Source organism: Gallus gallus, chromosome 20 (assembly GCF_016699485.2).
Source record: "Gallus gallus isolate bGalGal1 chromosome 20, bGalGal1.mat.broiler.GRCg7b, whole genome shotgun sequence".
In the NCBI taxonomy this organism is placed as follows: domain Eukaryota; kingdom Metazoa; phylum Chordata; class Aves; order Galliformes; family Phasianidae; genus Gallus; species Gallus gallus.
This window is the reverse complement of record NC_052551.1, coordinates 2,637,200-2,649,874: the sequence shown is the minus strand read 5'-3', so window position 1 is coordinate 2,649,874 and position 12,675 is coordinate 2,637,200. Positions and strand designations below refer to the sequence as shown.

Sequence of the window (12,675 nt, the reverse complement as noted above, 5' to 3'; positions counted from 1 at the left end):
AATAAACACTAATCCACTCTTATAAAGCTTTTTCTCTGCTTAGTTGCTGTTTCTCTGCAAGCCCCAGCTCACAAAGTCATGAGATTAGTCCAGAATCTCAGCTTAGATATGTCAGGGAAAGGACCCCCATGCTGCCAGGGCTGTGGAGAAGAGCTGTAGAGTGGGAACTTTAGGCTCAGTAATGGGAAAGCCAGGAAAGAGGGGCATTAGTATAGGATTTCTGAATGTCTCATCATTTTTTAAGGTAATTTGGCGATTTGGGTTCTTGCGTTGTTCTACCAAGAGCCTGGATCTCACTCTCCTCCAGCTCCCATTCAGAAGGCAAACACAATGATTTCACCCTATAAAAGCCCTTCAGGGCTTTATTTGCTTGACTTGATGTCAATTCCTCCCTGGCAGAACTGAGATTTTCATGCTGTGTTTCAGATTGCCATCCCTTTACAGGCCATGCAGGCTCCCTCAGAACAGGGAGGGTGCAGCCAACCCAGCAGCACCCCATTCTGCTTCAATCATAATTCTTCATTATTTGGTCCTTGCAGGCATACAAGAGGAAAACAGAAGCCGCCAAGAAGGAGTATCTGAAAGCCCTGGCTGCATACCGGGCCAGCCTGGTCTCAAAGGTACGTTGATGCATGCTGTCTCTGCACATGGCAATGATGAATTCACTGCAACCCATGGGACTTTCCGGGTTTCTGTGTTTGTAAGGAATACTGTGTAATCATGCTGTCAGAGCAGATATTGGTGTTAACTGCCTTTCCGAGGAGCTAAATGAATGCTCTACGGTGTATCTGGGGCCAGCACAGGCATACCAAAGTGATACCCCATTTCATAATGTCCTCATCAGCACTTGGCCCAGCAGAGGAGGGCTGACCCTGCTCAGGGACAGGGGGTATCTGCTGCCTGTCCCCACCGGACAGTTCCAGGACTGAGGGAGGGCACAGAAAAAGGCAGGGGAACAGATCCCCACCTCACCTGGACCATGAGCTCCAAGAACGCCAACAACATGGTAGTTCATGTAGCTGCCACCCCACAAACCTGCTTCTCCTTGCTGCCCACACTTCAACACTGAGAAAGGTGAGGGAGGAGGATAGACGTGCACTAGTGAGGCCATCTCTACCAGAGTGATGCTCCATCTCCTGCCCACGGTCACCTTGCAGTGGTACTGAGCTGCTGCAATGTGTCTTAGGGTGCCTTAGTCCTTCTTTTAACATCTCATGTGTTGGTCCATCTCTGCTGTGTTTGGCCAGTCACAAGTGCAAAGACTCACAGAGCCTCTGTGGGGTTTCCAGCAAGCCCACAGCACCTGGCCCAGCACTAGGACATGCTCAGGGCACTGCGGGGGGCAGAATAGGGCTGGAGCAGCAAAATGGCATGTCCACTTCCTGCTCTCTGCATGTGCTGTGCTGCACGTACTACATGTGCTTGGTTCTATTCCACACCCTCAGTACCTATTAATCATATTCAACTGCTACAGGAGATAACGTGATGTCCCAGATCCACCATCACCTGTGGGATCCATGTGACTGTGGTGTGGGCTGGGCAGGCTCAAAGCTTTGACACAGATGTGAGCACTGTCACTGTCTTAACTTGTGAACAGAACAGCAGCAAGGACAGATGTCTGAAATGGGGATGGAAATAACTATTTTGGGGCTTAAAAGCTCTTCTTCTGGAAACCTATGAGGGTTTTACCTTGAACATGTATAGCAGTGATGTGGGGTAGGTAGCATGGAGGGCAGGGAGTCACCACACTCCACGGTTCCATTTTTCTCCAATGACCAATTTTTTTTTGCAGAAGAACAAGTTTATTTTGAGTAAAACAGCACTGTGTGTTCCCTGCTGATGGTGAGAAAAGATCTGGAGGATCATTACAGAGCCCATCACCGGACAAAAACCTCATTGTCCGAGCCAGATAATGTCCTGTTATTCTTCTCTTATTCCTGCAGAAATGAGGCCACCATTCTGTTGTGCATTATAGACCCCACAGGGCTGCAGAAATGCTCAAGATTAAGAAAGGAGTATTTTTACAGTCCCATTTGTGCCTTACTGGAAGCAAAAGTGATCTTGTCACCCACCTACATGGACCTAAGCAGTGAGCTGTGGACAGGCAGTTTGCCTCCATGCTGATTGGTGCCTCTCCTGTGCTCCAGGCTCTGCCAAATCACAATCATAGAATTGTTTGAGTTTGAAGGCATTCTTAAAGGCCATCTGATCCAACCTCCCTGCAATGAACAGGGATGCCTACAGACAAATCAGGTGCTCAGAGCCTGGTCCAACCTGACTGTGAACCCCCTCCAGGGATGGGTCATCCACCACCTCTCTGGGCCAGTGCCTCACCAGCCTTATTGTGAAGAACTTTTTCAATGCATAGTTGAGTTACTGGACTTAAATTTCTCAGCTTTGGGTACTGTGCCCAACCCCTGGGCTGGAGGTGCACGTGCTGGGTGGGACAGGCATAGAGTTCAGTAGCATGATTAGCAGAAGCCCCAGGAGGATCTCAGTGCAAATCATGCTTCTGCTCTGGTTCTTCTTGTGTAGCTGGGAAGGACAGATGCCTGGGGACAGATAACAGTGCTTCCTTCTTCCCTCACCCACTTCCAACCTGTTTTCCCACAGGGCTCTGCTGACCAAGGGGAGACAAAAAGTGCTCAGGCCAACCCACCTTCCAAGATGATCCCACCCAAGCAGCCCATGTACCCTATGCCACCACAGGCTTCGTCGCCCTACCCCGGCCTGGGCTCCTTCCTGTCCCCGTCAGACCTGCAGAGCTACCGCGGCCACCCCAGCCTCCCCAGGACCCTGCCCTCCAAGCCCATGCTGCCCAGCATCAGTGCCTCCCCGCCACCCGCCTTCCAGATCAGTCCTCCCCTGCACCAGCAGCTCTCCTTGCACCACCCTCAGAGCTCCCTCCTCAGCCAGCCCATCAGCATGCAGCAGGTCCCCCAGCAGCCCCTCCTGTCCCCACCCATGGCACTACAGGTACAGCCCCCCATGAACTCCTCGCCTCCCGGGCAGCAGGTGAGTATGTGACCAGAGATGTGCTCAATAAAAGGCAGATGTTTCTGCTTCATTGTGTTGGGTTGGTTGGTCACTATGTGGTTTGGGGGTTGAAATATTGTCCCCTCCGGAAGGATTTTGTTGTGAGTCACCATAGCATGGAGATCAGCCCCAGTGGTAACAGTCAGGTGAGCCTCTCCTGGCTCTATCACTTTGCACATCCTCCATCACACATTTTGGGGTGGTGTTGTCCAAAGTGCTAGGAGCATCAATACCCCCACAAACAGGGCAGGGTTGTGCAATTGGAGCAATGAAGGCTTTGTCCATGGGAAAAGCTGCAGGAGTTGGGTTTGTCCCTGGTAGAAGTTCCTTCTGCTTGTGGTCCCCCAGCCTCGCCTGGATTCACTGATGGTCATCCAAAGCAATGGGTTGGATGGGCAGTGAGAAGCCCTCCGGTAATATTGCTAAGAGGAAGAGGAAAAGGATGGAGGGAATGCCACACACACACACACACACACACACACACACACAAAAAGACATAACATGAGTATTTTTCCAAAAACTGCCTAGCAATTGGAGGACATTGCTGTTGTGGCAGGAAGCCAAGAGGATGCTTACATGAATTCTTGTGCTAACAGCATAACAGCAACAAGAATCACACAGACCCTTGCTAGGCAGGTGTAAAACCTGCTGAAGGAAACCACCCATAGCCATGCCTGCGGCTGGCAGCGCTGAGCAGCCAGGCTGAGGAGTCACTGCTGCTCCTCTAAACCTGATAAGAACGTGGATCTGAAGGAAAAACTGGCAGCAGCAAGAACCACCCCTCTATCTCATAGAGAACACGCCAGTATATGGAGAGGGAGATGAGTGGTTTCCAGAGCTTCTCCATCTGGAATATGAACTGGACCAACTATTCATAGTGAAGGACATATGCTCTGAATTCACAGCTGCTACCATTTACTTGATGATACTTTTAACTGTATTATTCACCCAGATGGTTGAGTAATTTGGGTTTCACATGTTTACTAGCTGTATATCACAAAATTCACACAGTACTTTAGCAATGAACAAAGCTTTCTTTCACATAATATGACCCATTCAGTTTGGGACTAGCTCTGAGAAAACAGAAATTGTTCATTTTGGAATAGCTATTGCAGTGGGAGAAAGGAAAAGGAGAGCAGGGACGTGGAAGCACGGTCATTCCTGACCACTGTAAGGAGGTGATACATCTGGGAAAGTAAATCCAGGCACAGAATTCTATTTCCAGCTTGCTCAGGCTATCCCACATAACTTCTCCCACACTTCGGTTGTGCTTTGGCTCTACAAAAGCAAATGTAGCTTTGGTATTTCAGGGGATCCTCATAATCACTTTAACTGGGATATTTGTAGTTGCTGAGGGCAGCATTTTGTGGAGCTTCATTCCACGTGTTTGTCAGTAAAAAATTAAATGTAAGGGAAAAAAAACGTGCTTCCGTAATTGGGGCATTTCTGATAAAATCATTATCTTGGTCAGGTGACTGCCACAACTCTCCTTTTTCGTACACATTGCCTAATTAAGCAGGCCCCCCCAGACTGGGATCATGATCGGCTTTCAGACAAAACAGCCCCACAGAGCCCTTGTTAAATTGCCAGCAGTGACAGCTGACGGAGACAGCATTGCTCGTGTGGCTGTTCCTTACCTTGTTACTGTACTGTGTGACAGGCTAATGCCTTACTGCAAAGGGAGCTGCACTTCAAGTGGAAAAATGGGTTTGATCGCCCAAATACTGATGTGAAGGCTTTCCTGGCTGTGCTTCTCCTGCAGCCACGAACCACTCCCTTGAGGACCCAAATAACAGAGGGGCAGAGGGATGGGAGATGTAGCTGCATGGACACATGCTTGCAGCAGCTTGTGTTCTGCTCAGCCCCACCATGGGGCTTTGGGTCCTGGGCTGTTTTCCTTATGTAGGGGCTCTACACCCTGCGCTGCAGTGCTTTCAGGGCATACTATCATGTTTAAGCATTATTCTTAGATGCTCGGTGTCTCCTGCCTCTGTCCATGCATGTAACCCTTCCTTTTCTCTCCACCCCAACAGGACTTCTCACATATCTCCTCTGAGTTTTCAAACAGCGTTGGACCCCGTTCGCCTGGTGCATCAAATCCCCCAGGAAGCACTGAGTGGGACAATGACTACCCCAGCAGAGAGTGTGGGATTAACCACTGCAGGCCAGTAGACAGCGGGGCATTGCTCACACATTTTCTCTCATCTGAACTATGAACGTATGGTTGTCTGTTGTTCCAAAAGGGGTGGGTGATGAAGAGAGGAAGATGTCACGTTGCGCAAAGAATGTGCATTTACTTGTCATGGTGCTTCCTCCCATAGCTTGAATCCTAGGTTTGAGTCACTTGAGTTGCTTAAAGTGTCAGTAAACTTGGTTTAGCCATCGCTGAGTTCTGGGAGCAATTTCTGAAGAGGTTTTTCTGCCTCCCATGAGCAAAATGGGTCAGCGCCTTTTAACTACAAAGCACAGGGTACATCATGTCTTTGTAAATGGCTGGAAGTCTGACAGCTTACAACAGCTGAGAACCTACCCCAAAATGGACAGCAACTAACTTGATAGACTAATTATGGTAAATGGTGTTCAAGATTTCCTCTTCTCTGTGGGCTCACTGATATGATGCTATGGAGGCAGGTAGCTTAAAAATCACGGATCATATTTTCACTGGCCATGAAGGACTTTCACTTTTTGGAGGTTTTCCATCCCATGAGCAATGGAAGGGTTTGAGACATTTCCTTCCAGAGCAAGACAGGGAAGCCCAGGCCATTATGTGCAAAAAACAACAACAACAACAAAATCCATGTCCTGAGTATTCGGTGCATCTACAATGTGTAGATGTGGTACTTAGGGACATGGTGGGCAATATTGTTGGTAGGTGGACAGTTGGACTAGATGATCTTAGAGGTCTTTTCCGACCGTAATGATTCTATGACTCTATGATTATGCCCTGTAAATAGGTATTTTAGTGCTACTTGCCAGATAGTTGTGTGGGCTGGCTGGCAGTGGTGGCTGTGTGCAACCAGAGCAGCAAATGTGTGGGTTTGCTGCTTGCTTGAGAAGCTTAAACTGTACTCATGTTGAAGAGCTTCTCCTTTTGTGGCCGTGTAGTGTACCCTGAGCAGAATCCCAAGGGATGCTGGGGCTGGAGGGCAAACAGATGCTGGGGTTGGAGGGCATTTAGCCATGTCCATAAGTAATGTCCTGCTTCTGAAGTGATCGCTCTTACCACCCAGGCCACAGTCTCCTCTAGCTGTCTCTATCCTTCCCAGGGTTTAACCACGGAGGGCACAAAGCCTCATTCCTCCTTAGAGATGTGTGATACTTCATTCCTCTGCACCTTGCAGGTGGACTTCTGTCCAGATCTTCCCACTTACACCCTGAAAGGGCCAGCACAAAGGTCCCTTCAATGCTGCTTGAATTCCCCAGTAAATAAAAACATCAGGATCATCTCAAAGCTGGGCAAGAGCGAGGGTGTAAAAGCCGTTTCCAACCACAGCTTAATCCAGGGCCCTTGGCTCAGCATTAACAGCTTCAAGCCTGCTCTTGTGCTCTGTCAAACAGGCACGGGGGTTGCTGCTAGAGCAGGTAGGGAAGGAGGTTGGTAGCTTCTGAGTATTGTTTGATTTGCTTGAAGTGCTGGAACATAGTGCTTTCACTGGAGATAATAGCAAGCTCCCAGGCTTTTCAGAGTACAGCTCCCGCCTGTGCCAGCAGTGCACTTACAATTGCTGGGCTGGGCACAGACTGTACAGAGGTTTATTTCTTTCAGGGAAATAAATAACTCACCGAGCCATTAGAACAGGGCTGTGTCTGCCTGCAGAGGGTGCTCAGCTATGGGGATTGTTGTGGGCTCTACTGGGGAATCTCGCATGCTCCTTAGCAAAGGCACTGCAGATGACCCCAGAAGAGGAAGCTCATTGGCACTTGATGATAGAAGTCATTTTAGATGCTGCGGGCAGAACACTTGGAGGGTTATTTGTGAAGATGCCGAGCAGAGGTGACTCCCAGACACAGGGGAAATGCTAATACTGTAGGCAGGATTGGGTTTTGTGTTGCTAAAACAAGCTCTTTGCCATCCGGCTGTAGCACCGTATTGTTAGCACAGGGCCCATGCAATTCATGATCAAAGCTCATGCATTTCATGACTTTGTCACAGCAGAAAGATTGAATTTCATGGGTTTATCATGCCTTCCTGGAAAAAAAAAACATTTTAAAACCAGACAGATTATGCAGAGACTACCAGATAATTACGAGAGTGGGTTATAGAAATGAACTCAGATGCATATGGATCAGAGAGCTCTTAGTGCACCAAAAAAATGTCATCGTCTGTTTTAAGAGACCATCTCCTGCAGCAAGACTGACCAGCTGCTGACAGCCAGGCCTCTTTCATTTCACTGCACAGCCTGGTGCACGAGCACTGCCATCACCTCCTGCTCCCACCAGCCCCTAATATTTAGTGCCAAAGTGCCCTCCCTGCAGGTATTTGAGACAAGGTTAGATGTGGCTCTGAGGGACATGGTATAGGGGCTGTGGTGGGGATGGGATGGTGGTTGGACTGGATGACCTCAGTGGTCTTTCCAACCTTAATGATTCCATGATTCTACGACTCTGTAGCATCCACTTGTAGTGTCCACACACATCAGTAGAACAACCCCCTTCTTACTACTGAATTGCAGCCCGTGCATATCTTAAATGTGTTGTCCAGGAAAGTGATGATGCAGATCTCTTCATCTTCCTGACTGTGCTGTTGATCCAGTTCTGCACTGATTTGCCAGCTATGCTCAGAACCTTTGGGCTGCTCCTCTCTGCCTTGCTCTGAGCTGGGCACAAGGTCAGCCACAGCTGCCAGCAGGGTTTATGCAGAGCAGCAAAGGGAACAGGCATCTCATTGGGTTTGATTAATCAGCATGGCTTTGGGTATCATTGGGAAGCCTCGGGATCATGTTACTGCCCATTTCAACCTCCAAATGGCGTTCAGCTTAATTGTAATTAAAGCAACATCAGCAATAGTCCAGGTGGAAAAGGGATTATTTTGTCATGATGTGGCTCAGCTGTGGAGCCCCAGGTTTCTGAAAGCAAGGATCCCATTGACTGCCCCAGCACGTGAGCACTGTGCCTGGCTCTCAGACGAGGATGCTGATTTCGTGCCTGCCCTTGGCATTTCTTTAGCCTCTGTGATGCACTGGCACTGCTTTAGCTGGGGTAAAACCTCCCAGTCTTACATTTCCTTTTGTGTTTGTCATCTGAAAAAGCAAAAGATGGGCTTTCTCTGTCCTTCCCCATCTAACAGATCCCTTTAGGAAGGATTGCTGAAGTTTCTTTAATTTTTTTTTTCCCAGCCAACTGGTGCTAATTATGATGCCATTGAACTTCTCTTCTTCCCTTATACCCCTCAGATTCCAGGATCCTTCAAACAGACGCTCCTTAATTCATGAATCAGCCATCTTAGAGGGAGCTTTCAATGTTTCTTAGCCCATCCTCTCCCCATTTATAATGAGTTTGTGCTCACTGACTTCCATCCAATTTTTCTAGTTCTTTCTGGGCTTAAGCCCAAGCTAACCCAGCCTGCTAGCAAAGACACAAGCCTCCTTTCTCCATCTCTGCTTAGTGCATGACTATCACTTCCCACAAGCAATTGCAGCATCCAATTTCATTGCTTTTTGCCATCGTATCACAGACTTACGCAGTCCCCTGTCTCCCCCACCTGACAGCCTTGCTCTCACACTTGCTCATTCCCAGGCACCCACCTGTGTTTGCAGTGAGCTTCTCCAAGGCACCTCGCTCCCCTGCATCCTGGTTGCAGCTGAGCTTACAAATGCTTGCAAACCTTTCGTAATTCATCCAGGCACCTCACCATTTCTTTCTGCTCTTTCCATACCAAAGCTGTCTTCAGGGATTGTTTGCATTTGTCTCCTACTGTTTAGATTTGTGGTGGCAGCACTGAACTGCAGTCATCTTCCTACCTCCTTTCTCTCATTTGCAGGAGGTAACTTTATCCTCCAGGTTTCAGGAGATGCTGTTGTTAAGGCCCAGTGTTACTCTGCAGATGCTGAGCTACCTGCTCTGTGCTGACCCTGCTTTGCATGGGAACCAGGCAGTTCCAAGGCCCTTCAAGCCTGTATTATTCTGTGTATTGTCTAAAATTCCAATGAATTTCATAGCCTAGGCCTGCAAATTATGTGAGCTGATTAAAACCAGTACCTGCGTGTCATTACATGATGCCATTACAGAGGTGCGCTGGCGTGGCTCTTCCTTGACATAGCTGTCCCAGATCGATGCCAACCCATGGTGGGAGGCCTGTGTTCACCCAACGATGTGGCACAGAAGTGTTTAAGCCCAGCAGAAGTGGTGGTGCTCCTGCAGTCACATCCAGGCTGATTGCAAAGTGAGGCCTCGCCTCCCCACCCAGATTGGGTTCTTTTGGGGTATCAGCATTCAGCACCTTTTCTCCTCTTTTCCCACTCTTTGGGGTTAAGGAGGAGATGCTCTCCGGTAAACCTTGTCCATCCTGCTCCATCCAGATGCTGGCAGCCTCACCAATCCCCGCTAACCATGAAGCAATTCACTCTTAAGTGGGGGAAATTTCCAAATCAGACACTAAGTGAGCAAACTTTATGAAAAGACAGAGGCAAAACATCACAAATGCACTTAGTTCAGGTTCAATTATTTATGGCAATATGCTGTAATGAACTGGGAAGTGTTCTGTAGCCTATTTTGTAAAATTAATGAAGTTTTAGTATCAGAATACCTCTCTGCTGTTCACTGGCATTAAATCTTTGCTGAGTGCAGTAGGGAACACTCTGCATTTAAAATGCAGATTATAAATGTGGAGATTAACAAAATGCAGACTCGTCTGTGCTGCACTCTATCAACAAAAGCACTGCTTGTTGACTGCTGTTTCCCCATTATTCCGCTCACAATCACACCCACACCAGAATTTCCCTAAGCTTTGCAGTGTTCTTCTCTACTTTTTAGGCCAAGATGTCTTTGTGGAGCCGATAACGTTTTTATCAGATCTGTGCAAACAAGAAGACCCACTGAAATGAAATGGGCTTCAGAGCAAAACCCACACGTGGTTTCATTTGGGAGAGGGACCCAATCATCTCCTGGGGTCACAGCCCTGAGCTGCTGGAGCTCAAGGAGCGTTTGGGCACCGCTCTCAGCTGTAGGGTTTGGGTGGTGCTGTGTGGAGCCAGAGGTTGGGCTCAGTGATCCCTGTTAGTCCCTTCCAGCTCGGGATGTGCTGTGATCCTATGGCGTGTGAGTGGTGAGCCTGGTGTGCAAATGGCTGTGCAAGTGCTCATTTCTATCTCCCAAGGACCGTCCTCCTGCCCGCCTCACCTCCTCCTCTCGTTTCCCTTACAGCATGCTGCCAAGGGACAAGGCACTCTACCTCACCTAAGGCTCACCATCTGTCCGAGGAGGCTCAGATGAAGGACACTTGGGAGGCTCTATCTTACAGACAACGTGACGAGGCTCCGAGCAAGTCGTACTGCCAAGAGAGCAACCTCTGCACCTCGTTGCTGGCTTCGTCCCTAGGCTCTAAGAGCAGTTTTCTCTGATTACTTTTGAACTCTAAAGTCTACTTTCCGTGGAAGACCAGAACCTCGTTAATCACAAAGAACAAAAAAATAAAATAATAATTAAAAAAAAAAAACAAATAAACACAAAACCAACAAAAAAAAAATAACAATGAAATAAGGACACAATTTTTCTGCTTGCCATCAGCTTAGCTACAGACTACTTTCCTAGTGAACTGCTTTTAGATGCAGCGTAAGTCCAGGTCTGGTGTCCTCAAGCATTAGGCCAGCTCAGTAGGAGGATGCACTCTTTTGACTTGCTAACAGCACTAAACTTTGTGCAAGAAAAATGTGAAGTTTGTGTGAATATTGTACATGCAAAGGCCTTGGATGTCTGGCAAAAAAAAAAAATACAAAAAGTAAATAAAAACTATTCCTAGGTAGGTGGGGGAGAGGAGAAGGCAAAATATGGGAGGGAAGATGTGAAACAGATGATGGAAATATAATTTGTTGGATAGTTGTAAGTAGTTTACTAAGTGTTTTAGAGCTGTGCTAAAGACATCTTTAAGATTTTTTTGTGAAAAAAAAAATTAGTAGTTTACTTTATAGTAAAAGCATTTTATATTAATTGTAGCACATTTTTTAGTTATACATAGAAGGGAGATGTGTATAAAAAAAAACAACAAAAAAAAGCCTGCCAAACTTGTTTCTATTATTTGTACAGCAAGAAATGGACAATTTATACCCATGTTGTATGGCACTATTATATTTTTTCTGCCATATGTCCATCTATTTAAAAAATTGCTGACAATGATTTTTGTCTATTTATGAAGAATTAGAGAGCATAATTACGGTTTCTCCTAAGGTGCATTTTTCTTTTATTTTTATTTTAATTTTTTATTTCGTTTGATGGTGCTGTGTTTGCAGCACCTGGCACATTCGGTTCACAATGCTTATCTTACCTTTCTTTATAATAAAAGATACAAAAAATAGAACTGAACCGGTGTCTCCTTATTCTGGGGTTGGCCTTGGCCAACATGGCCATGGTGCCCATGACTCGTCCTTGTCCCACCCCTCCCTCCTCTTCCACCACATCCTCACTTGTTTTCTTTCTTCCCCTTGCTTTGGGCCAACAGGACTTAACCTGCTATGTCTGGGACCACCTCTGGCAATTAAAATGGATCGCTGAGCAACGATCAACCACAGCAGACAAGTATTCTTCATTTGCTTTCTTGAAAAACGCCAACCTTACGCTCAGCAGAGGGTACTTTGAGCAGCTGCCCTTTGCATTTAGCTACAGAAGTGTAGCATCGTGGAATTGTATCATAGAATCACCAAGGTTGGGATAGACCTCCAAGATCATCCAATCCAACCATCCACCTACCACCAGTATTTCCCATTAACTCACATCCCTCAGTACAACATCTAAACATTTCTTAGACACCTGCAGGGTTGGTGACTCCACCACCTCCCTGGAGTAAGCCGTGCCCCAGTCCATGGGCTGCCAGGTGCCCACAAGAGCCCTTCCCAACTCTTCCTAGGAAACACCGGTGAGAAGGACGAGAACAAATGGCAAGGATGGGAAATGTGAACGGCACAGAAACTAACATGAATGTGGAATTTCACACCCCAGGCTGCCTGTCTGAAGGAAACCCATTAATTAATGTACCATTTTAAGCCCATTTTCAGAGGCAGCCTTGGCTGTAGGAGTCTCACCATGCTCTGTTCCTAGCACACAGCTTGCAGTATTTTAGGTAAGGCCTAATTTCTGCCAGTGTGCATTTAAATGGAAAAATGTGAATCAGCAGCACGGCTGTGTTTCTCGTGCAATTTGGGGCATCAGGCCTTGTTTAGGTCCAAATGTTGTAGTTAAGATCCTAGTATTCCCATTGTTATCTGTTAATGACAAAGGTGGCTTTAACACTTATATCCTCCAATGACTTAGAATAACTTTTTTAAGCCTTCAGGCCATTTTAACAATTCAGAACCTCACCCTGCAGGCTTAAGGGTTTTTTTATGGGATAAATGATATTTTTCATTGCCCAGTGGTTTTATATACTCTTCCAAAATGCTGCTGTGCCCTTTGCTTATTGCATGAAGTCTGTCTACAGTACCAAGCTCT

At 47.1% G+C, this 12,675-nt stretch overlaps 1 protein-coding gene across 4 annotated transcripts in view; it reads left to right on the top strand.

The window, feature by feature from the left end:
- Positions 1-11,545, top strand: part of TOX2 (TOX high mobility group box family member 2) — a 148,290-nt gene extending 136,745 nt beyond the window's left edge. For all 4 annotated transcript variants that reach the window (XM_025142323.2, XM_015296795.4, XM_417340.8 and 1 more), the window contains 4 exons: positions 540-620; positions 2,614-3,015; positions 5,070-5,200; positions 10,399-11,545. In XM_025142323.2, coding sequence (XP_024998091.1) covers positions 540-620; positions 2,614-3,015; positions 5,070-5,200; positions 10,399-10,435 — 651 coding nt within the window. In that variant the 3' untranslated portion in view covers positions 10,436-11,545. The remainder of the gene's footprint in view (positions 1-539; positions 621-2,613; positions 3,016-5,069; positions 5,201-10,398) is intronic.
- The last annotated feature ends 1,130 nt before the right edge of the window (positions 11,546-12,675 follow it).